The sequence below is a fragment of the Melozone crissalis genome, unplaced genomic scaffold (genome assembly GCF_028551555.1).
Source record: "Melozone crissalis strain CALT ecotype California unplaced genomic scaffold, PUWL_Pcris_2 ptg000042l_1, whole genome shotgun sequence".
NCBI classification, from domain to species: Eukaryota; Metazoa; Chordata; class Aves; order Passeriformes; family Passerellidae; genus Melozone; species Melozone crissalis.
This window is the reverse complement of record NW_026535820.1, coordinates 10674399-10699198: the sequence shown is the minus strand read 5'-3', so window position 1 is coordinate 10699198 and position 24800 is coordinate 10674399. Positions and strand designations below refer to the sequence as shown.

General features: G+C 38.8%; 1 protein-coding gene across 1 annotated transcript in view; it reads right to left on the bottom strand.

Moving 5' to 3' along the window:
• Positions 1-21814: 21814 nt before the first annotated feature.
• The window catches only part of ST18 (ST18 C2H2C-type zinc finger transcription factor), a 100404-nt gene continuing 97418 nt past the window's right edge, over positions 21815-24800 (bottom strand). Inside the window, exon 22 of the mRNA XM_054284704.1 lies at positions 21815-24314. Coding sequence (XP_054140679.1) covers positions 24174-24314 — 141 coding nt within the window. The 3' untranslated portion in view covers positions 21815-24173. The remainder of the gene's footprint in view (positions 24315-24800) is intronic.

Genomic DNA, 24800 nt, shown 5'->3' with positions numbered 1-24800 from the left:
TGGAATGCACCATGGTCTAGCATTGCAACATGTAGATATTACCATCCTTTTTTTTAATAAACAAAAAATGTGAATGTCCTTATAGCAGAACAATTCTGTGTCTATTTAGTATATTAAAGCGAGTAAATTCAGAATAAATCTTGGACAGCAAAATGGAGACCATGCTTTATGTTTCACATTTTATGTCAGATGGGTAATCCTTATATTATCTCTACTTGTGGCATTCTATGGCCCACCATTATCCTAAGGACAATTAGGAGTCTTTACTACCAGCCTGCCTGAGGAAACAATAGTGCTCCTAGATCTGGTGCCTTAAACGTGATTGCTTCACTTCTTTCAAAGTAATTATTTGTGCATGTAAATTACCTACTCTGAAAAGGATTTATGTAATGCATTACAGTTTGCCCTGTAATCTGATGAGATTCGTAAAAATTCCTTAAATTTTAGTTCTGAAGTTCTATTAGGATACTGTAGTCAACTGTTATCTTTAATAATTTTTTGACATTACATGGAATTTACTACAACTGCAAGACTAATAAAACACTAGCCTGTGACTTGGTTTTAGACATCTTTCCGTATACTCGTGTTGGGAGAGACCCAAAAGGTCATCTAGTTTCAATCCCCTTTTGTGCACAGGGACACCTTTCACTAGACCAGGGACTACTGTCAGTTTGAATGCAGTACCCCATATCCTGTTACCACATGCTCTTGTGAACAGTCTCTCTCCATCTTTATTGCAGGCTCCCTTCAGACATTGGAAGGCCACAATTACTTTGCTCTGACACCTTCTCCAGGCCAAATGATCCAAATTCTCTCAGCATTTTCTCATAGGAGGAGTGTTCCATCTCTATAATCATCTTGGTGGCCTCCTCTGAACTTGCTCCAAAAGGTCCATGTCCTTCCTGTCTTGGGGATCCCAGAGCTGCATGCAGCACTGCAGGTGAGGTCTCAGCAGCACGTAGTTTTTTTTAACTGAGTAGAAATTATTTGAGTAGCATAAAATTAATTTCCTATGGATTTTTTCAAGAACAAGTGGTATTTTTGTCTTTCTAATTTTATCACAATCTTTTTTTGTTTTAACATGGAGTGTAGGTTTTAAAAATATTAGCAGTTTGTATTCAGGCGCACCTGCACAGAAGCACAAGTCGTGATGTGGGTAATACTCCCAGATTAGGGCAACTCCTTCATATCTGTTGGATAGGCTTTTTATAGATCCTACACTACAACCTGATATTTGCAGGATGCACATGATTGCACTTTCCACTTGGAACAGGAGCACTCTCATGGCTTCCTTGTTTTCATTTTGTGAGCTTATATTTATTATCAGAAAGAGAATCACAGAAAATTTTCAAAAGGAACAAGATTATGAGAGCCAGAAGCTTGGGGGCTTTGTGGCTTTTGAAGTTTGAAGGAAGGGCTACTTGTCAGGTGACTTAAGGTTCCTTTTCAGATAATGAACAAAAATTTCTGATGCTTTTTGAAAGTGGGAATGTTGCATAGAGATTCATGTGTGTCTTCTATTGCATTTCAGTCCTGTACTGGTACTCATTTTCTCCAGAACAGATTGTCTGTAATTAGTTGAAATAAATACCTGCTATGGAGTTTAGGACATCCTCCAGAAAGACTTGGCAAGAATCAAGGCTTCCCAAATCCCAAATTGAGACTTAAAATAGTCTTCCCTAATCATGGGGATATTTATATTTGACAGCTCAACCTTGTTTGACATGGAAGTTTTCAAGGCCTATGCTTCTAGTCCACTTTTCTAGATGTAAATTAAGTTTGTCTCCACTTCATCTTGTTTTTGGCAGGCTGATTGGTTTTGTCATAAAGTCTCACATGTGGGATGTACAAAAAAAGCTGTAATCACTTTATGTAGCAAGTGGACATGGTAAAAGCTGTGCCAAAGCTCAGAGTTCCAAGCATCTCTGTAGGTGCACACCTTCTTTACAGAGAACAATTCCCTCCCATGGTATTACAAAGAAGAAAGGGGTTTTTTTCCCAGTTCTGCTGCAGTCAGCAGATGAAGATCAAAGTGGTTGAAGTGATGAAGATACATTGGATTCATAAGTACAAGAACTTCCTCTCTGCTGCTTAGGCTTTCCTTTCAATTACAGCCTAATCCTTCCATAATTTATGCTGAAGACTCTCTACCTGTTCCAGTTGCCTGACTTCTTCCAAGTATCAATATGGTTGTAAACTTTTGAAAGGCCATTAGAGATGAAAGAATTCCATATAAAGCCTGATGAAGTGAAATGGAGCAAGGAAAGAGAAGGGCTTCTTGTGAAATGGTTTTCAGTAGCACTACTGGAGGGTGGAGTAGCTTCCTGTGAAAAGCTGTTGTGGTCCGATTATCTGAACAAAATGCAGTTGTGGTGTAGAAGAGGTGCATGAGCCTCTTGCAGCATCATGTTTCCCTCCTCCTTGACTGTAATTAAAGGCTGACTTTAAATGCTAAGGTCTGAGTGTCTCCAGATGCTGAGGTGGAATCTTGAGATGTCTGGTAACAAGCAACCAAAACACAGCAGATAATAGTTTACACTTTAGGGTGGAAAATAGGCAAATGAAAGGACCTGTTCCATGAAATGCTGCAGGTTTTCTGTTTCCTCTAAATCCATGGCAGTTGTAAGTGTTCACTGCCTACAAAAGATAAATGGATCTATGATATCATACTCAGAGATTCCCATGGGAACATTTTGTGGGGTAGTATAGTTGATATGACCCCAAGTGTGAATCCTCTGGACCAAAAAGTCTACGCACTCCTTCCCGATTTAACTCCTTTCCTATTCAAATGCTGATGTCCACCTGCAATACTATATTCTTATTTGATAAAAAAAAAAAAAGGAAAAATAAATAGAAAGGAACCAAACACTTTAAATGGCTTTTAAAATCCTATACGCCATATTTTTGATCATTGTAATTTTAATAGATTATCTCTTAATTGATTAACTGTAGCATTTTATAAAGCCTACATCACACTTTTCAGAGTCATCTAGTGGACAATGCTACTCCACGTTTTAAGTGACTGTTTGAAGCATATCAAAGACAGATTTTCAGAAAATGGCAACATTTTATCTATAAAGACTGAAAGACTGAGAGAATTTGAATTTTTCAGCCTGGACAAAAGAAAGCTTCAAGGTGTCATAATTGAGGCTTTCCAGGATCTAAAGGGAGCCACAAGAATGATGGAGGGAGGTGATTTACAAGAACATGTAGTGAAATGACAAGGAGCAATGGCTTCAAGATGAAAGAGGTTTGGTTTAGATTAGATATTAGGGAAAAATTCTTACTGTGAGGATGATGATGGACTGGAACAGGTTGCCCAGAGAAGCTGTCAATGGCATGGGGTCAATAACTAAATTAAGATCCTCTCCAGCTCAGGCCATTCTAGGATTCTCTGAAGTCAAATGTGTTTCTCCTCATGCTTCGTGGTGTTCCAGGTGTGGAAAAATGCAAGGAAGACATGCAGAATGAGATGGGTACCAGCTAATTGCTAATGCTATGGGGATCTCTGTGTTACATGTTAGAGCAGCTCTCTGTAGAGCCACCCTGAATCTGCCGTTGTTGGTGCAATGCAAGTGCTTGTAGGATGAGGTTTACCAGAATATCTAATTTCCACTGCTTTAAGCCCAGTTTCTGAAGTGCCTTTGGTTTGCCTTAGCATTAGAGTCTGTCACAAGACATTTTCTGGGAAGATCATGCGTTTCAGGACATCACATGATTTGAACCTGGTCCTTGTGCAGGTGCTGTGCTTCAATAACATCTGTCAGGCTACCCCTGAGGATAAAGTGCCAACTGCTATGGGAACCACACACCAAAGTGGCTCTGCAGGACCCTGTCTGGTGTCCTGAAGAGCTGCCAGTGGGACAGCCCAAAAGAGCTCAGCTAGCCCCATGCATTTTCTCCCACATAAATTCTTGGAGATCTCTACTCTTCCTGGGATCCTGCTGTACTAACAGTCAGTTCCTTGTGCTTTCAGCAATACCCCCATTAGGTCTTCCCCCATCTGAATATTGCTTGTGCCCTAGTCCCAAATCAAAGATTTTACAATAGTAGCTCTGAAGTTAATTTTGTTTCTTCAAACCCAAGAAAGAGTATTGACCATGTTTTTTTCATTGTTAGGGATGTATACTATTTAAATCCCTATACCTGAGTACTTATTTAGCTGGTATATAAGGTTGACTGTTGGCTGATATTAGAAAAGAAATGGGAGTCCACTTGTTAGTGAGGGTTTTTTGTATGTATCTTGGATTCATAAATTCTTGGCTGTCAATCACCCATTGTCTTGGTTCATTACACAAACCATTTCTTAAGGCTCACCACAGCAGGAATTGTTTTCATTTTTGTTCTGCTAATGGAACCTGATTTGGAAAAACTCAATGGAAGTCATTGAAGGAGCCTTAGCTTCAAATGAAAAATATGAAACAATTTTATTTCCCATTGGGGAAAAATGTGGGTTGGATAAGAAAAAGACAGCAAAAGAAAGAAATGGAGACAGATATAGAATCACAACTCAGTCCAGAGTGTGAGAGCCTAAAACACTGCAGGAATAGTCCAGGTAATGAACCGACAGTCTGAGAAACCCACGGGGAGCTTCCAAACATTTTGTCTTTGGAGAAGATAAAAATAATTTCCATAAGAATTATATTTATGGGCTTACAACCAACACAGAGATCATATACTATATTTTCAGCCAACTGCTTCTCCAGTGTGTCTGAATAGAAGTTGTTAAAGCCCTTCTCTTAGATAAAGGATGTTGTTCTGCAGTTCATGCAGCAGAAATATCCTTGTTTCAAGTCCTGTTGTCACCACCCTAAAAAGGATTGCTCTCTATCTTTGATGCACAGCAGTATTTCCAGGTGACACCATTACAATGTTTAGTTTTTTCAGAGTTGAGCTTGACAAATAATTTATGATGCTTCTCAAAAAATTCAGTATCTGTAGCAAAACTTTTCTTTCTTAATAAATTTCCTACAAAAGCTTCTGTGAGTTTTTTTCATATTATTTATTGTAAATATTCCTTAGAATATGGGGAGCAGGGAAAAAGCAGAACACTCATTATTTTCAATTCACTTTATGAGTAGCATTTGTTTTTAGGTTCATGGATATTCAGCACTGTGGTTATCAAAACTCCTTTTGTCAACAAATTTTTGCTTTCAGTGAATAAGTCTCAGGGAAAAAAAATGAGGAAAACACCACAATCTAAGGATTATAAAATTGTGATTAAATTGTTGCATTATTACCAGTGAAAACAAAGTACAGCATTTGGTATAACTAGGTCGTCAAGTGCTTAATCCATTAGTCTTGAGAATTCTGTGAATTAGTATGATTTTTAAAAAAAAATTATGGAATCCCTAAAAATAGCATGTAGTGTAGCCAGAACTTGAAAACTAAACTGGCAGGCCAGATGAAACTGGTGTTAAAAGCCAAGCAGTGAGCACTGAAATATTTGAATCCTTCTTTTAAAGGGGTGATTAAAAACCATGAGAAAAGAGTTTACAAAAATCTCAATCCAGACCCTCTGCACTGCTTTCTGGTCAATGTATAAGACCAAGCAGGAATTCTTTGAGGCTGAAAAAAATGGAATTTCTCCATGTCCAGCCTCACCTCTTGACTGACAAATCTGACTCTGAACTTCCTTGGTGAGGGCTCCCTTGCAGCTCGTCATAGTAGCAAGGTCCTTCAGAGTTTCTTTGGACCATGACACTCCTAACAACCCCGCAGCCATCAAGTTTCTGCATTCAGCAAAATCCAGATGGATTCAGAGTTGAGGGTATGAGATAATTAACCTCAAAATCTGTTTCCATCCTCTTACTTTGAAGTCCCATATTCACAACTGTCAGAAAGCACAGGTAGAAATACTGCTTAAAACATGAGCAAATACTTTCTGTTGCTTAATGCAACCAAGGTCATTCACTCTGGAGTACCTGCTGTAGCTGTGGAAAGATGTGTTGCCTAAGGGTTTGAACTGAAGGATGCAAAACTCAGTTATACTGATATTAATAGAATACAGCCAGATGGTGCAGTCATCAATAACCTAAAAATATCCCTGGTGCATAGTCAAAAGCAAAGTAGCATGAAAATTAAAGTTAAAAAAATGCACTCACCAATAATGTCCTAAAAACCCTTTAATCGCACCCTATGTTTGCTGAAAGGTCAATGCATAGAGACAGTGAAAGCTTTTGGCTGTGAGAAATCATTGAAAGAGAATCTTACCCCTTACCTACTTGGCTGATTTTAATGTTGTGCTCTTAAGTGAGTTAAAATAAACAGTGGCTTTAAATGACACCAAATTTTGGTTAAAAACATGCACTCATCCTTCTGTGTACCTGGCCCACTAATGAGTCAAAATTCATGTGACAAGCCTGATTCATCACTCCTGTGTGGGTTTTGATATTGTTTCTAAACCCTTCTGCAGAAAGGGCAAAATTTTACCATTATGGTACAGTCCTATTTGTGCAACTGTTGACAACTGTCTTGAGTGGTAATTAAAATAATTCTCATCAAAATCAGAATATATGTATTTATGTTTATATGTAAAGCTATGAGAGTTGAGAGTACCATAACTAATATATATATATTTGATAGCTGCTCAAGTTATTTGTGTATATATATATATATACACACATATATGCATGCATATACATGTATTTGTGAGCAGTGATCCACCCTGCCATCTGCATAGAAAGAGTACTAGACCTCAGCTGCTACATTTTTGCGTTACTGTAAACCTCTCCATCTAAGACCATGGTTAATCATTGAATTAAAGAAAGCAAAACAAGCACTAAGCAATAAGCACAAGGTTTATTTCAATGTTTATTTAAATGATAATAAGATTTTTAACATGTTTATAGAAATTTGTGAGGAAGTAGTCCACATTTAAGTCTTATCAATTAGTTAGTGCAAGCTTTAAATTCAACAATATTAACTAAGGGGAAAAAAGTCCACTCATGCATTTTTTAAAACCCTCACCTGGGATGATTTAGAGTTTTGATTTTTTTCTATACCCAGGGGAGGAAACACCACCAAAAATAAATCAATTTTCATTCTCCTAATCCCCAAAGAAAAAGGCTGATACAGTGCATTTTTATTTTGGGCACATAAGCTATTTCTCACTAACTCAAGTCTTTTTATAGTACATGTCAAAAGGCAAGTAGGATGGGTTTTGTTGGTGTTTTTCTTTCCCCCACAGGTATTCCCTAGCAATGGATTTGGGAGCCTTTGTTCTATGCAAAGTCAAAAATCTCCTGCATGCCTTCAGAGATCTACATGCACTGGCTTTGTAAAAGAAAGAGTACATGGAATTTCTCAGGGCATGTCAGCTTTTATGAAACTGAGCATTTCTTCAGTAACAAGAGAAGCAAATGGAAAAAGACATGGCAGGAGATTATACTTGTCAAGTGGAAGAAATAGCACAAGTGCCTGCCACAAAGCCACCTCAGCCCCACGACTGCCTGTACAGCTCAAAGAGATAACTCAAACCAACAGGGCTTGAAATGGTGATGTACAGGAAAGACTCGATAAACCTTCAGAGCAGGAGAAGATTTAAAGATTTTTTTCCTTGGTTTGGGGGATTTTTTTGGTTTTTTTTTTTTGGTTGGTTTTTGCTTTTTTTTTTTTTTTTTTTATTAGTTTGGTTTGGTTTTTATCTTGGCTCACTTTCCCCCCATGTTCTGCTCTGACAACCTTCTCGCAGATTTCTGTTTTCCAAAGCAGCTCTGGGCTGGGTTGCTGAGACCATGTGGACTTGTTTTGTCAGTGGTGGCTTCTTTAAGTATGGAAAAAAGTTATTTTGGAGGGAGCAGACACTGTAAAAATGGGACCCGAGATGGAGGTTGGGATGTAAAGTTTGGAGCGTGCTAGACATGGCACTACACGTAGAATACTCCCATACATGACCATAAGAAATGCCCAAATTATTAAAGAAAAAAGGCCCATTTTAAAAATGGTTGAGAGCTGCTGAGAAGAAAAACATTTGAAGGAAATGAGTAGATAATACAAAGCTACTTTTGCTCAAGAGAGCAAAAGGCAACTAAGACAACTAAGGCAAGGTCTTCTGCTCAGCCTCATGTGTCACTACACATGCATATTATAGAAATGCAGCAACATCAGAAGCATGCATAAAAATGAGATCTGTGCTGATTTTTCATTGGTGTAACCAATAATTGAATCTCGCCCAGATTTATACAATTCTGTCCAAATTACTTCTTGGAATTATACCTCCTTTCCTTAAAGCTATTCACTCCTTGAACCATTTCAGAGTAGAAAGGAACAACCCTAAATCACACTGAAAGACTAGCGACAATTAAAATGAAGGTAAAACATATAATTTTTATAAACCTTTATTTATTTTTTACACAAAAATAAGACTAGAGGTGTTGTGACTGTTCTTACAGTACAATACTTCAGCAGCTGTAAAACCTGAGACTTCTTTTTGGCATCACCCAAACAAACAATTCAAAGGGCCAAAATATCCTCATTACCAGAATCCTGTAATCAAAGGCTCACAGCACCCATGAGAGATACTCAGAAAACATTTGGATTTATATGTTAAAAAAATTAAAAGGAATACATTACAATTTTGGGGGTTTTTTTAAAGCCAATGAAAACAAATTTGTTTCAAAGCAATTCACTGAAAAAGCCTGAACACCAATATAATGTTGGGCCTGTTTTATGCTTCCCTTTTTCTCAGACAGCTGGTGATACCCTTATTTCTATGAATAATTTTTTATTTATGCTCACTTCAGGGATGACTTCTGAAGTTAGCAGTGGTACTTGGGAAGGAAAATCACTTTTGAGCATCCAGCTTTTAAGGATAAATTTTTCAAAGGCACATAAGTGACTTAGGATCCTACACTAATTTTCAAAAGTGATTTAAGCCCCCCAGCCTAGTTTCCTGACAGCCAGAAAGATTTAGGATTTGAAGGGATTTATTTAGATGGTTTTCAGCATTGTTTGGCAGAGATGCACAACACAGCTCTTCGACCGCTCACAGCTTGGAATTTCAGCACCAACTTGAGTGTCTGTTTGCAGCTTGGGATCCCTACATGGGAATTGCTAAGCTTGTAAGAAAGGGATTTTCAGCTTTTTAAGGCAAACAGCTGAGCGAGGAAGCTGCCTGAATTAGCCAATAGTGCAAGGCTGAAGAATGGGGCTTATGTGTTTTAGCAACTGATGTGATGCCAGTTTAGAGGTGGCTCCCCTCATTCAGGATCCTTGGCTGGGAGCTCTGCTGGCCATGGGCACTGCAGCCAAGTCAACTACTTAAGCAGCCTGTGCCCTAGTTGTCAGAACCTCTGCTTGTCTTGAAGGCTGTCTCTGCTCCCTTATTCTGTTATTCTCATTATCCCTCAGCTGTCAGGTAGGCTGGAGTTGAGCTTTTCTTCCATCTAGAGGTGCCCCTGTATTTGTTTTTCTGCCATGGTGCTGGGAGATAGCCAGCCTCAGGCATGCTGAGGACACTGCTGGGTGGGTAAGCCAGTCATAGAATTATATTGTTTAGATAGAAGGATATATATGTTTAGATGTCCAGGCTAAAACCCTGGTGTCAGGGCTTGCAGAATCTTTGCTTGAGGCAGGGCTCAGAGCAGCTCATTACTGTGGTGCTGAGGTTGAGATTGGGCTGATTTGAATGTCCTGGAGAGCAGCAAGTGAGAAGTTATCATTACTGATTTGCACTGATGGATTCACCGTGATCTGATTTTAAAATGTTCAGTGAAGCCTCTTCAGGTGCAGAGTTTGATTGTATGACGTGGCCCAGAGGAAGTTGTTTTTGGAAATGGGATTTATCATCATAACCTATTTATGCTGGATCCCTCAAGGTGATCAGTGTCACAGTATTGCACAGCATAAGTGACTAAATATTTCGGTATATAAGTTTTTGTGTGAATCTGAATCTTACATGCTTTAAAAAGCATGTATGTCTATCAGCATCCTCTAATACATAAATGTCCTTATAAACGTAACCCATAACTTCCCTGAAAATCTGGGTTTTTTTAATTGGAAATTGTTCCAAGCATCTGAATTGCAGTTCACAGATTTGAACATTAAATTATTATAAACATATTTTAAAAACCCTCTAAAAATAGTTTCTTATGAGATAACTCTTAAGCTATTAACTGTTAAGGCAGCTGCACTTTCTATTTCAAACTTCTTTATAATGGAACATGGCTTTATTATTTCACAGTTTGTTTTGAAGTCCTGCCACCTATTGGTTTATCAGAGCACTGATCAGGGCAGCTGGGTGTCTCCCTGCGAAACTACAAAGGAAAATGGATCTTACAGCGTGAAACCCCTAAGCACTGAGAAATCTAACAAGTGAGCAGAAGTAATTTAGCCCCTTTGCAATTGCCAGATAATTTGGTAGTGCTATATTTGCACCCCATATGGACAAGGCAATTGCTAAACCTTAGTTTCTCTCCTTTTGAATTTAGAAAAAAAAATCCTCTTCAAAGATAAAAACACTGAAGCCCTGGAATCTTATTCAAAGGATTTGCAGACTACACTAGAAAAATGTACATATGTTCATTGATGCAAAATAGTTTTTAAATATACAGATATGCATGCACTACATTTACTTGTTTTGAGCCAAATTGTGCGTAAATAACTTCTCTCATAGCTGCAAACAGATCAATCACTTTGCCTGTATTTGCAAATGCCTTCTTCTCTACCACTAATACACTGCACTGGGAGAATATCTTAGAATCCTCTTGTAGCTTATGTTAATGTTATCCTGCTACCACATTACTTTCAAGGTCCTTAGTATTATACTAACAACTAGCGATAATAAGAGTATGTGGGTAGTGAAAGCAGAGCACAGACAGAAGATAAGAGTTACATGAACAGTGCAGGCCAAAAGTCTAAGAGTAAGTATCACCTATATGGGAGCAGAAGTAAAAGATGGGTGAAAAAATGCATTTCTAGACCTTCTGGTACTGAGATATTTGAAACTTTGCTATGAAAGTGAGGATTTTTCAAGACATAGCTGAACCTGCTTTTAGCTTTAACTTTTCCTAAGGCTTTGTTCAGGAGATATTTCACTTTTGGACAGTGACCTTTGTCACCTCCACTGCCTGATTTCTGCCTGGTAGCCTTCGGGGCAAAATAAAACAAATAACCACCAGAGGAGAAGAGACTGAGGGCTAGTCAGTCAACCAGCCCTCTGCTTTCCCTGCTGGTACCAAAGCAGAGTAGGCAAAGTAGCACTGTACAGAAGAAGCAATGATCAACTTCTCACAGCTGCAACCACAGACTGTATAGAATAAGGCGTCATTGTCAACAAAGCTTGCCCTGACAGCTCAATCAAGTTGTGTTGTGCTTCTTCATGCAAAAGGGTCTGCATGAAAAAGACAAAATATTTTAAGAAAAGGGCTTAAAAATATATATCACCCACAAGAAACTTGCAATTAGTTAACGGTTCTTTAAATATTGGGGAAACTGCTTAATTCAGAAGCCTTGCTGTCTTCTGTTCATTATTTTGTGTACCCAAAAGAATTCACTAAAGTGCACTCCACATGATGACAGTGTGACAAGGGCCAATTTGTGAATAACTTGTCAACAGCTTGAATGAAACTCTAGAAATCCATAACAGGTGCTCGATAGCTATAATCGAGTGACAGATGGATTAGATACATGAAACCACAACAAACTGACTGAATGGGAGAGGGAGAGAGAACAAGGGTGAGAGTGGGGGAGGTTCATTAACTATAGAAGAGAGCAAAAATACATGAATTATTAAAGAAGCAGCATGAGCCAATTTGTGTGGATGCTTCCTGCTCATCTTCAGCAGCCCTGGGAAGAGGAGCTGCAATGCCAGCTACTACACACAGCAGCATTGGACTAATATCTTGACTCTAGGCAGGGGTGTACCAGAGCTTGGCACTGGCCTTGATTGCAGAAATCACTGTTGTATTTCAGTACACACACAAGAGCTGATTCAGCAGTGCACTTGAGTGCAGGCCTTGCTCTGAGCATGTGAATAGCTCCATTAAGGTCAGCAGAACAACTGTGTTAACTCACACCAACACGTTTAAGCCTCTTGCTGAAATTTTGTTCTCTGTTGAAGGATACAAAACACAAGGGGATGAACCCCAGCTAGTATAAATTGTTACAAGCCCCCTGGGGACTGCTGACACCAGAGTGTTGAGTGCCACTCAGGGGCACAGGCAATGATGAACCAACTCTGCAGGCTTTAAGTGAGGGTGTTGCCATCGGGGCCCAACCTGGCCCCTGCAGGTCTGTTCCTGTGCCAGCAAACCCAGAGGGCCTCTCCCCATAGCCAGAGACTGCCTGCACCCACCCCCACCTTTCCCTGGTAGGGGACCCACAACACCATCAGTGCTGGATCCCCTGTGTTTTAAGCAACCAGAGCCATTGACAGGCACCCACTGACCACACACTGCTTTGTTCCAGGTGTGTCAGAATATTACATTTAATCTCAGCAGAGAAACATTCTACTTAGTCAGTGCCCAGCCTTTGTCTTCTACCTGGCCCTGACTGCAGGCAAGAGGGGGGCTCCTGTTACCCCTCCTCATCTCTCGTCCTCTCCAATGGCTTTTCCCTTAAATTAAATTTTTTACTTTAAATTAAATCTTCCATTTCCTTATTTTCCTCCCGTGCACCCTGCTTAGTGCCACAATCCCAGATTTGCAGTTATTCTATCCAAACAATGCTTTTCCACAGCTACCTATTAAGGGAACAACCAAAACCTTGACAGCTGGTTTGCTTTTATAGAGTGACGTATCTTTTTTGTTCTGTCACAAATCTTGTTGTGTGTGCCTAATATCTTGCCTTGGAGAAAAAATTGTGACATTTTGGAACCTAGTCAGATGACAAACAAAATACAGTTCCTGAATATTTCAGGTGCAAAAACAAGACTTGCTTTTGTAAAAAAAAAAAAAAAACAAAACCAAACAGTAGAAGCTTGATTTCCATTTCTCTTCTCCATAAATGTAATGTAAACACATGGACTAAACTACTGCTTAGGAAAGGAATTTGCTGTGCAGTCATTATCATACCAGAAACCCCTCTGATAATAAAATGCAGCCATTTTGCAGTAAATGTTGGACCCCTGACACCATTTAATTTTCTTGCACTTTGGCATAATACTTGTGTTTATAATATATTCACTCCTGCCACCATCCAGGATGCTCTGTTTACCTGAGGTAAACAGAGAGTGTTCTCTCTTGCTGTGGGTAGTGATCCCCAAAACACCACACTAGCACACTCATACTCCTATGTGAACCTTGGATCAGTGAATTCAAACTGTCAGAATTAACCCAAGGAAGGCACTGTTTCATACTTGAATGCCTTTCAGCTCCTAGCAAGGAAAAAGAAAGTTGAATTTTCAAATCCAGAATATAGGGATAAGGCAGTCCTGCTGCATTCATGAAGTTCCGTTTTGCTTCATTTCAGCTCTACTTTATAGTGTTTCAGCAGCACATAGCTGCTTGCCTTGAAAGATTGCCTGAGAAGAAGATTTCACTGGTTTTTTTTTTCTCTTCTGAGCTGCAGTAATGTTCATCTAAAGATGTGACTGAGGGGCTGAAAGAGCATAAGACAGGGGGTGACGAGATGGTGGGCTCTGATAAAGGTACTCAGCTGTCACCACTACCATGGTGGTCAGTAATGATAATATAATTGCTGACACCACTGCTTAGGACAGAGCAGGCAGGCACATGTAGCAAGCAATAAAACCATATTGAAGGAAATTGCAGCTCCGTAGACAATTAATTGTGTTTCAGGATCTGGAAGAGTTTTTGTGCTTGGGTAGTTCTTAACCAATGTTTCTACATAAGCAAAACTAAGATTGGAGAAAGTTTCCTGTTTAGTAAGTGAATTTCCTCATTCCTCATTAATATCTAACTAAATGTTCCTCTCTTTTGGCTGAGAAACCTATTTTATGTATATTAGCCTTGGATCTAGCAGTGTTTCTCTGTTCCAAAGTTAAAAAACCCAATCTGATTGCATGCTCTTATGTCTATGCCTCCTTTGTAATGCACACTGTAATTATCACCATGCAGAGAATTTTGCCTGTCTACTCCACAGCTGTTTGTGGGTGAAACAGCAACTCTGTGTGAGCAAGTACACAGATGTTCAGCTATTGAATCACTTCTTTGCAATCCAGACCTGACAATAATTAGGATGTCAGCGATCTCCAAGCACCTGACCAGTGTTGGCTTTCTTATTTTGATAAATCAAATTGAACTTTGACCTGGTGGATTTTAGAGTACTGAAGCAAAAACTGATGGTTATGTAGACTGGGAGAAACTGGCAATTGCACCTTGGATCTACAAGGAGATGTTTATTTTGAACATCTCTACTTTGCCTAACCCTTTTGAGGAATATCTGTAACATAAAGAAGGCAGTCAGCTTCTTTTGCTGGAATGAACAAGTATACTAGACAATGGTTTGGGTTTGGTTTTTGATTTTTTGCATCTTTTGAGACAACCACAAATATCTGTCTGAACTCCCCAAGACTGTGTGAATAGCTGTATGACTGATTTACACTTAGGGTTTCATTGAGAGCATTCTAGAGACCACTGCAGGTCTTGCTCAAGTCTACAGCTAACAGCTAGGTGCAAGGAATGTTATTAGCCCCTCATTTCACAGATGGAAGGTGAGAAAGAAGCAGCAGCAGCTTCTTCACAGTTGTGGATTCATACACTTGTGTAACCAAATGGCAGACAAATGCCTGTGCACATCCTTCACTCCTCCATGAATAGGAGTGAGAATTTGCACATGTGCCATTTGCATGTGGTCAGCTGTTTGGAGTGTAAATGGTGTTAAACCATGCAGATTTGCTTTTCAAACTCATTCCATTAAGACACTTTGCCAAGACTTGTAGGTTATAAGTGTTAGAGCCAGGAACAGCTGCAAGAAGAGCACCTTTCCCCTTGCATTGTGAGAACAGCTGTTCAAAGAGGTGTTCTGATTGAATACTATAAACAGAAACTAGAAGCAATCTAAAATGCTTCACATTACAACTTTTGCAAAATCCAGTCATCTAGATGATTAATCTTCTAGTAGCCCGTATAAAAATGAAAAACTTTAGAAAGCCATTACTTTAGCTAAATAACTTTTCCTTTAGCTGATTTGACCTGAGGACATCAGTTTCTTCACAGGTTGATTTGGCTTAGCACTTGAGCCATTAGAGAAAAGGAATAAAAACGTCACACAAAAAAGTTTCCCACATAATTCACCATCTTCCCAGCCAACTCCTGTATGTTATTTCTGTGTCAAAATAAAGGAGGCATAAGAGCACAGTTTTTATCCAAACACTTTTCCTATTCTGTCTTCTGGACAGAAAAAAAAAAAAAAACACCAAAGAAAACTCCCAACACAACAAAGCAATATAAAACCTGCAATCAGAACACTCATTCTTTATTATCAATCTGTGTCAATGATCTAGGGTGAATCCCTGTGTAAGGACTGGGTCTAGGTTCTGAATTTTCAAAAGTTGCTTTAAAAGACCATGAAGCCAACCATAATCAACATGACCAGACCTCCTTATATTTAAACATGAAGTTAAGAGTTGTTCTTAAGCCAAAAATCCATGTGTGTATTGTAACTTCTATGTAAATTTGAGACCTGGAATAGCAATACTTGGTTGGATCCTAGATTTCAGTGTTAGAGCTATTCTGTGTTACTGAGGTATATGCCAAGGGGTGCATGATAGTGGATGATATTAGGAGATGTGTTGATCAGACTTCAGGTTGATTTTCAGCTCTTCTGCATCTTTCTGGGGTATCTTAAGTTACAGATTGGCTTTTATAATTCATATCACTTTGAAATGGACAAGAAGTCTAAAGGATGAAAGACCTGAATCAGATTTCAAAGATGTGTACTCATGCCACAGGGGAAAGAGAGAGAGTATTAAAATTTTGGAAGCCGAACGCTTGTGCCCTCAGGCCAATGCTGTACATTCAGCAGCAGGCTGTCATACCCTAATTGCCTGTACCCCTTTGTGAATCAACATCTCTGAGAAGCCAATTCTACATGAGGCTTCTTTAATATACATCTTCTCATTTGCCCCACGTATATTTCAGTTTGCCATCTGATAATTGGAATTGTGTGGGTAGCAGCCGGTACCATCTGGCTTGTTAATAAGTAGAGGATAAAAATGTCTAATGCCTTGCTCTACATAAATACAAGAATTACCCTACAAATAAACAGCTCCCTAAAACCTCAACTGATGAGAACAAAAGAAAATAGTGTGGTCTTAGCTCATTAAAAAAACACTGAGGAGAGAATGAGGGAACAGTGGGAAAGCCTCATCACTTCCCATCTGAAATTTTAGTGTAACTAAAACATATGGGAAAATAATGTAAAATTAAAAGTGATAATGCACTTTTCACACCAAAACATATTGGGCCACTATACAAATGATGCAATTAAAACTGCTGCCTTCAGGAGCCAAAACCTAAGCTGAATAAGTACGGTACAATTAAAGTTTTCGATTTAAAACCAGTGAAAGATTTATCATAATGAAGCTCAGAATAGAGTTAATATGACTTGGGGGCATCAAAGCTAAGCTATAGAAAGCCACATGTCCTACAACATGGAGTTAGAATTGGAAGACTGACATCAGCAGATTTTAGGGCACAGAAAGGCTTACAAGTTCATTTGCACGTGAATGGCCAAGACCATGCAAAATCTTGCATGTAAACAGTGTAGTATTGTAATCAGTACTTTAATTAACAGGAAGGCAGTGCAAAGCTGTCTGCATTGGGGAAATAAACTCTGATCCTGTGGGCTGGATGCGAAAGCCGTGCTGTTGTATTTGGAACCTGCTGGAACTTGTACAGCGCCTTATCTGGAGGGCTTCACGCGCGTCACGACAATGTCCCCTAATCTGGCAATAAAAAGGGCATCATGAGCGGTGGCAGCCGGGCCAGCCAGCCAGGGCTGCAGGCACGCTGTGCTCCCAAGATGGTGAAAGGAGATTTAAACCTCTTGCAGGAAAAAACCCAGCAAGGATTACCTCCAGCCTGGCCTGGGTATGGAGGGGGAAAAGGGAGGAAACGCAGCTGGATGGTGGCTACCTGGTTGGGGCTGGCAGTGCGTGGGAAGGTGCAACCAGGCGAGGGGAAAAGGCACTCAGCCAGCACCTTGGTTCCTCCTAACCACCAGCCACCTGCACCAAACCTCAGCCTGCAAAAGCAGACCTGCTGGCCTTTGTAGTTTTGCACCTCTGGGGGTTTTTCCCAGCAAGGCTCAGCCTGCCCTGCTGATATTGGGTAATACCTTTATTCTTCCAGATATAAACTCATCCCAGGGTGAACCAGAGGCCAGAGGTAGCATGTGCTTCCCCTGGAAGGAGGGTTAGTAACACTACTCCTGATGATCCCATGGAAAGCTGCAGAGGAATTTAGACAAAATGGGTAGAGACCCACATTTGGAAAACAGGCTTGTTCTGCACAAGGAGGAGCTGATGTAGTGCAGCTCCCAAGGGCCTCCCATGGTTTTCTGCCCTGTACTCTAGCCCTGTAGTTGTCACTACAGTCCTATAGTCACTGCTTGTCTACCTTCATTCTTGCTGAAATATTTACACTCACACATGAGGCTTGCACTATTTACATCCTTTGGTGCTGCACCAAGCACACAAGCACTGTTCTCTGGCCAGCCTTGCGCTAACTCTTGCTGCTACTCTGAGTTGTACGTCATGCTGATCTGGAGCTGGCCCTTGCCAAACAGAAGCTCTAACAGCTGAACCTCCCTCCTCTTCCCTCTTCTCATGAATCATAATTTTGCTCTCATAGCAATCAGCTGATTTTTCACAAAATCTGTAGGAGCTCCATTATTTCAATAAAAATACTTCTGCTTTTTTAGCCTTCGCTTCTGTTGTTTTGAAATTTAGCTTCTGCATTTTGAAAATTTAGTTTGAGACTGGCCTGCAGCACTAACTGGAAGGTATCTTCAAGGGAAACCATAAAATAAAAACCAGGGCAATTGAATGAAGACTATAATAATGTCTTATGAACAAAAAATCAAAACAGGGAGGGGGGGGTGTTATATGCCCTTACACATCTGCTCTGGCTCTTTCTCCCACACTGTACACATGTTGTACCTCATGCCCTTGTGTAAGACTGGTATTGCTCGTTCCCAATGCACTTTGGAGTGATTTTCATTTCCCAGATGTGGAAACAGAGCTAGAATCAAGTATCTTGCTCAGGGTTACCTAGAAGCCTGAGTAAGGCCCCAGTCTGGGGTTTCTGAGGTGCTGTTTTGTCTCCTGGCAGCTGGAAAACACAAGGTTGTCCCCTCACAGTCCTCAGCACTGGTGCTCCACGTGCGGTTCTTCCGCCACGTGTGTCTGGGCAGAGCTCAGCTCTTCAGTCTGTGGAGATGGCACTGCACTTCCACGGAGGGAATTCAATTTACACCCATTCTTCTCGTAAGTTTTCATGAGCTTTTTGAAACCTTCATTCTTTCCCTAAAACCTTTCTGACCATACATCAGAATTAAAGAAACCAACTCCCAATTCTAGGCACTTCCCTCTTAAAGGAGCTAACCTCATCCTGCATCTAAAGGATCAGATCAGTTTCATCTCAATAATTTTGAAATCAGTCTAGCACCTGGGTCCTGATTCAGACTTTTTTTTGTTGTTTTAGAAGTAAGCAGAGGGTGCATATAAGAGGCTACATGTTACTGTAATTAGAGAATATTGCTAGCCAGATAGCTTCAACCCAAGCCCCAGCTTCAGAGAAATGTTTGGACAGAAAATATCATCAGTTAAAGAAAGAATGAGATTAATTCCTTTGATTTTTATTTCTTAAAAATTTTATGTGAGAAGGAAAAAAAAGTTTAAAAAAAATTTAAAAAGGTGCTCACAAACAATAAACGAAGAGTTTGGTAAGGTTTAGAGCCAGGCTTGGGGCAACAAAAGTGATGTTTTCTTACATACCTGGGATGGGTACAAGTACCCACCTGGAATTTCATGATGTATTGTTTGTGCAATCAAGTATTAACGAGATTTATATATTAGATATATATAGATATATATAACAATGCTATGAAATAATATGAAAACTTAGCAGCTGGTAATTTGGATTGGCCAGAGAAGAGAATTTAGAAAAGACCCTGCTTGACAAAACCAGCTGTGCATTTAGCTTCTAAAAATTAGGTTCTTCCAAGGGATGTGAAGCTGAGCACCAAAAGCTGGTTGGAAAAAATCTTGTGCAGTTACAGTTTCAGGAGCAGACAGCAGCAACCTAAATAGTAATTGCTACCATATAACTGAAAAGTCCTCAGATTTACTTAGACAATGTCCCTGGGAACATTCGTTAAGAATGAAATGCAGTTGAAGCAATTTGTACCATGAAGTCAGACAGGAAATCAGACTAATCCCTGATGCAATTATGTGTAAGCTTGGCTGTCTAAGACTTACTAGAGCAAAAGAGACAGAAGAAAACCAAGCCAGAACGAGATATTGAAAGGTACTGAAAGTAGGTCACTGTCCTACATTACACAGAAGCTAAATGGAGCTCGATCATGCCACAGTATCCTGAGCAAGTTGAACAAAGGACTTTGTCTGATGCAGATCTCCTGACAGCATCCAAGTTACACAGCTGCATAAATCATAAAAAAAAGTTTAGGCATAGCAGAATTTCCAAGACAGGTAGAATGTATTGCACTGAATGAACACAGGAGGAAAGCAAGGAGAGGACTTGTGTCATAAATCTGTGTCACTGCATGATAACAAATTCCCATCAAGAAATCCTGTGACTTATTAAAAGTACAGTAGGACAAAGAGGCATTGAGTAGAAGAGCCATTACACTGTTAGATATATACACTAAGTCAGCAAGAGAGAAGAGATGCTTAATTAGTAAACAGAGATAAAATTACAGTAGAAAACAGAATCTGTTTTCTACAGAATCTATTGTCTACATCATAGACTCAAAACTCTTTATCACGGTTAGTTAAGAGAGAGGATAGGCTTCCTGAGCTGTCAGAACAGCAGATGTTGACTGTTCTTGCTCCCCTTCCTTCTTTTTAATATTTAAATCTTCTACTCAAATTAATTAAAAAATTGGAATTTATGTATTTTTTCTGAAGTGCTTTTCCCCCTTCTATAGGCATAGTTACAGTACAATTGTTAAAAATGGAAAGTTCAGAAGATGAAAATGGTTTGAAACATTGTTCAAGCACAATGGGTTTTGTTGTGTTGGGGTATCCCCCAACCCCCCAGCTTATATTAGTTTAATAATGAATATAGCTTAAGTGTTTATTCCTTTTTTTTTTTTTTTTTAATGGAAAAAGGCCATAATTTCAACACCAAAGAATTATCAGAGCAAGTTGTTTAAAGATGAATGTAGATAGTCTTTAGATAATAATAATTATTTCATCACTACTGTGGATATCACATTCCTATCCAAAACCACTAGGAAAAGTGGTTTTCTGCTCACAATCCTTGTCTCAGATCATTGGAAATATTTGAGATTAAGCATAGTTTTCTTAGGTCTATGTAGAGCCCAACATCCTCATAGTACTGCCTTTCCCGAATCTTATAAACAGCAGATAATCGTATTTATCATAGAACTTTGAAAATTACATGAGAAGAGTTGTCTGTCTGACAATAAGGCTTTCTAAATTTGTGATTTGAATTTAGGCAGCCAGACAAAATGAAAATATTGGCCTCAGTCTTTATCTGTTTAGCATTAAGGCACATTGCTGAGACTGACCTGTTTTCTGCTTCGTCTGTGATGTGTGAGGAGAGAGTGTCCCACTAGTGTCTCATGATATGAAGATCCACAGCAGAAGTTTATTAGTAAATTTTAAGAACCATTAAAATACTATTTAATATTAATTTTCATATGTCAAATAACTGGCTTAATAAAAAGAACCTGTTCATGGTGCCCTTGGATAAGTGTCCTAGAACAAAGCAAACTCTGAACTCCACTGGAGCAGAGCTTCCCAGGACAGGTCTGTCTTCATTCCAGCACTTCGCTGACTCTACAGCTTCAAACCTGGCAAGATTTGTGAGCATCCCAGATTCATGTGATACAAATTTTTAAATTCCCTTCTAGATAAATGCATTCCTGTAATTTTTTATGTGTCAGTCCATTTTGGTTTATCTGAAGATGTCTATTCAAATAAATAATTATCAGCTTCTTTATGGCATTTAAATGCGACTTATTTTCCAAATGAAAATCATTCTCTATATGTGGAAAGTTGGAATCTGAGACAAGAAATGCTCCTGAAGCCATTAGCATGCATCCTAAATAAAACTGTTTCCTGCATTCTCTACAACAAGCAGTGAAAAAAGAAATTCCATTAGATGGAAATATTGTCTTTCTAAAACCAGCGGATTTTTATTTCTGCTATGTCTGAGCACTTGAGCACTGCAATTCTCAGCAGAAAATTGCACTGGAACAGTGGGCAGTTCCAAATTGCTGGAAACTTTACAATGGCTTTTATGTTTAAACATCATTTAGCAGCTGTTAAAGGTCAGCACAAATCCTGTACTTTATCAGTATAAATGAAGTCTACAACTGCCAAGAAAAGAATGCATTAAATAATGCAGTGATTATCATCTCAAATCTTTTTTTCCCTTCAGAAGTGAAAGGGACCTCTTAAGCGGTTCTATTTTTCTCCTCCTTATTTCAAATTGACAAAGTAAAACACTAATTAAATTATTTATATCAGAAATTTACTTATGAGGGTGACACATTTTGTACACAAAGCAAGTGAAACATATGACACATCGTATAGTGCCAGGTGCAGTTAATAAAGTGTAATATAAGTCGGCATCTAGAGGCTAAAAAACCCAACAAACTTGCTGCAATATTTCATTATCAATTTTATTTCCTACCATACACCAAATGTACAGCACAGAACACAATTTTGTTGTTTTGATGTAAGAAATATTAATTGTATGAAGAAACAGTATACAAACTACTCCAAATTAAAAAATGCATACATCATTGCTCTTTACAAAAGGTCTAATTTACAGTATACCTCATCAATGCATTTAAACACAAAAAAAAAAAGAAAAACAGAAAGAAAAAAAAAAAAAACAGTGCACATTACAAAACACATCAAGTACGAGGGAGGAAAATAAATACAAACATACTTCACAGAACATCCTGAGCAAACAACCAAACACAGATAAATTAACCTGAAGCCATAGTAAATCATAATAATAAATACATAGGTCAGTAAGAGAATTTTTTTTTTACTTAAATAAAATATATAACAAATTTGTTAAAATATTTAGTAAATTAAACTTTAGTCTTTGTAATGAGTGAACTCATTTTGTATGCATTTAACATGTATAACAAATGTTTGCTTTTTGAGTTTTTAGCAAGAACAATAACTTTAATAGCAAATTTTTGTTTGGTGTTCTCCTATTTATATTAGACAGCACATATGGTAGCTTTTGAAAAATCAATTTAAAAATAAACACAGCTCCTAAGAACACACATTTTCCCCTGTCTAAACTAAGATTGGAGAGTTGAATCAACCCCTCAACAAAAAGCAAGCCCCACCTAAAGCAGAACAGTGACCACAGTGCATGAGAGTTGAATCACTTCTGAATAGTACTTTTGTGCAGGAACAGTAATAATATAATTGTATATGTCAAGCCTGTGAATGCCATCATATTCAATCTAAATATAAATGCGGCTAATAAAAATAAACACTTTCATTATAGCACGGAAAAATTAAACACACGCTAGATCCATGTATACATTTACACTGAGGCACATATGCACATGAGGTGTGTGTGCATACAAAAAAGGCAGTTTAGCTGGTTGTTTATACCTTTTTCTTAAAAAAAATAAATATAAAAAAAACTTCTGAAACAATGCTTAATTACTTACAATCCCTGAAATAGACATTGCCTCTGTTATAGCAACCGCTAGTTTCTGACGGATTCAGAAGTTCCACACCCAGGCTAACCGGATACCTCTGCGCAAGTGCTCGTCTGTCCACACCTCCGCCTGTCTGTCTGCTCTGTAGCACTTGGGACCCTACCAGAAGACTGGTGACAAACTCAGTATCAGCCTAGTCTCAGTGAAGGAGGATGGGAGAAACCTGTCACGGTGTTGCTACCGGTCATTCAGAGGGACAAGCGACCACTGTGGTGCCAGAGGGGTGTTGTTGCCCTCCAGACAGACCGCTGCCTTCTCAGCTGCCATTACCTTCAAACCAGTATTAAATGCCATTTCAGGGGAGATGTGTTCGACTCATTATGTACAAAGCCTTTAGCTTGGGATGTGTTTGCGTTTTTTCAATCCAAATCCTTGCAATACTGGTCACTTGCTTAAAACCTCAACGTCTCATACTAAAAAAGTACCAGTACCTACCTAATTACCCTTCTTGTTTAGAGATAATTGTCATTTCCCTCCATGAGCTAACTCTGAACAAAAGCTGCAGTGGTAAAATAAATCTGAAGTTCTCTTGAAACATTTTAAATAATCATTCTCATAGGCTAAATCACACAGCCAAGTCAAGTGCTTTGCTGATTGCTATATTTCATTATTGCTAACATATTCTTTAACACACTGTTTTCCAGCATACTGTGCTTTTAAGAGCCCAAGTTCCCCACTAGTGGGCACCATTTATCTTCTCATTCCACGCATCTTCACATCTCATGTTACTGCAAACCCATTTCTGATACAAAGCCATTATAAAAAAGCAGGATGTGAGGAAAATAAAACTAGAACCACGGTTCAGTCATTTGTTACTTTCATAGGTTTTTTTTTCTTCCTGTACAAACCCAGCAAGTTATTTAATTTACAGTATAGCTTTCAGTCTATTTAAAATCCCATTGGAAAATAAATTAATAAACACATTTGTAAAAATATGGCAGGCCGCAAAAATGCTGTTAAAAGATAAAAAAACCAACTCTTTGATTAGAAATAAATAAAAAATATAAAAAATAGTCGCACACACTTTTTACATTCACTTTACAAAAACTGAGTGCAAAAGAAGAAAAAAAAAGAAATTGTACTGAAATAAATACAATATACTAACAGAGTGCATTGCTGTTAATACAAATAGTCTGTTGTGGTTTTATTCTTTTTTTATGTCAGCTGGGAAAAAATTAGTGCAATGTTGCAATTGTAAATGCAGCATGGCAACCTACACCCCTTAGCAGTACATGAACTCCTAACAGATCCATCTGGAGTTTACTGCTGTTAAGTAATTTCTGTTGCCCAGCAGCTTTCACATCCTACACATGGATGCCCTTCACTGCCTGTTTGATACTTTCCAGCAGAGCTTTGCATTCGGGGGAATAGTCCCGTTCCAGATTGCTGTACATGTCTGTGAGTGTATTTACATATGCTTCGAAATTCTGCTCACTGATTGGCCCCTAAATGGAGACAAAACAGATTATAATTGTAGGAGGTAAAATTAAGGCTGAAAAACCCAAACACCCAACCCCAAAGCACGCCAAAGGAGTGATATGGCAACTGGGGAGAAGTCCTGAACAGGGCAGCCATCCAAATTAATGGAAGGGTTGTGGAAATTACAGGAGTTGCACATCCTGGGGACTCCAAGCAAGAAAATGAGTTGGAGATATTATGGTTAGTGTAACTTTTTTTTTTGTTTGTTTGGTTTTTTTTTGTTTTTGTTTTTGGTTTTTTTTGTGGTCTATTTGTCATTTTGTCATCTCTGGGATTGTGACTGATATTCTCCCTAACTGTCCTTTCTTAATCTTCCAGTGGCACTCTTGACATTTGGAAAGGGGACTGGAAACACGAGCACCTCTGTGGATTTGGCCTTTGTTTGAAAGTCAGATGTGAAATTCTTGAAAATATGGAGTTTGGTTTTCTCCAGAAGAATTATCTCTATGAAA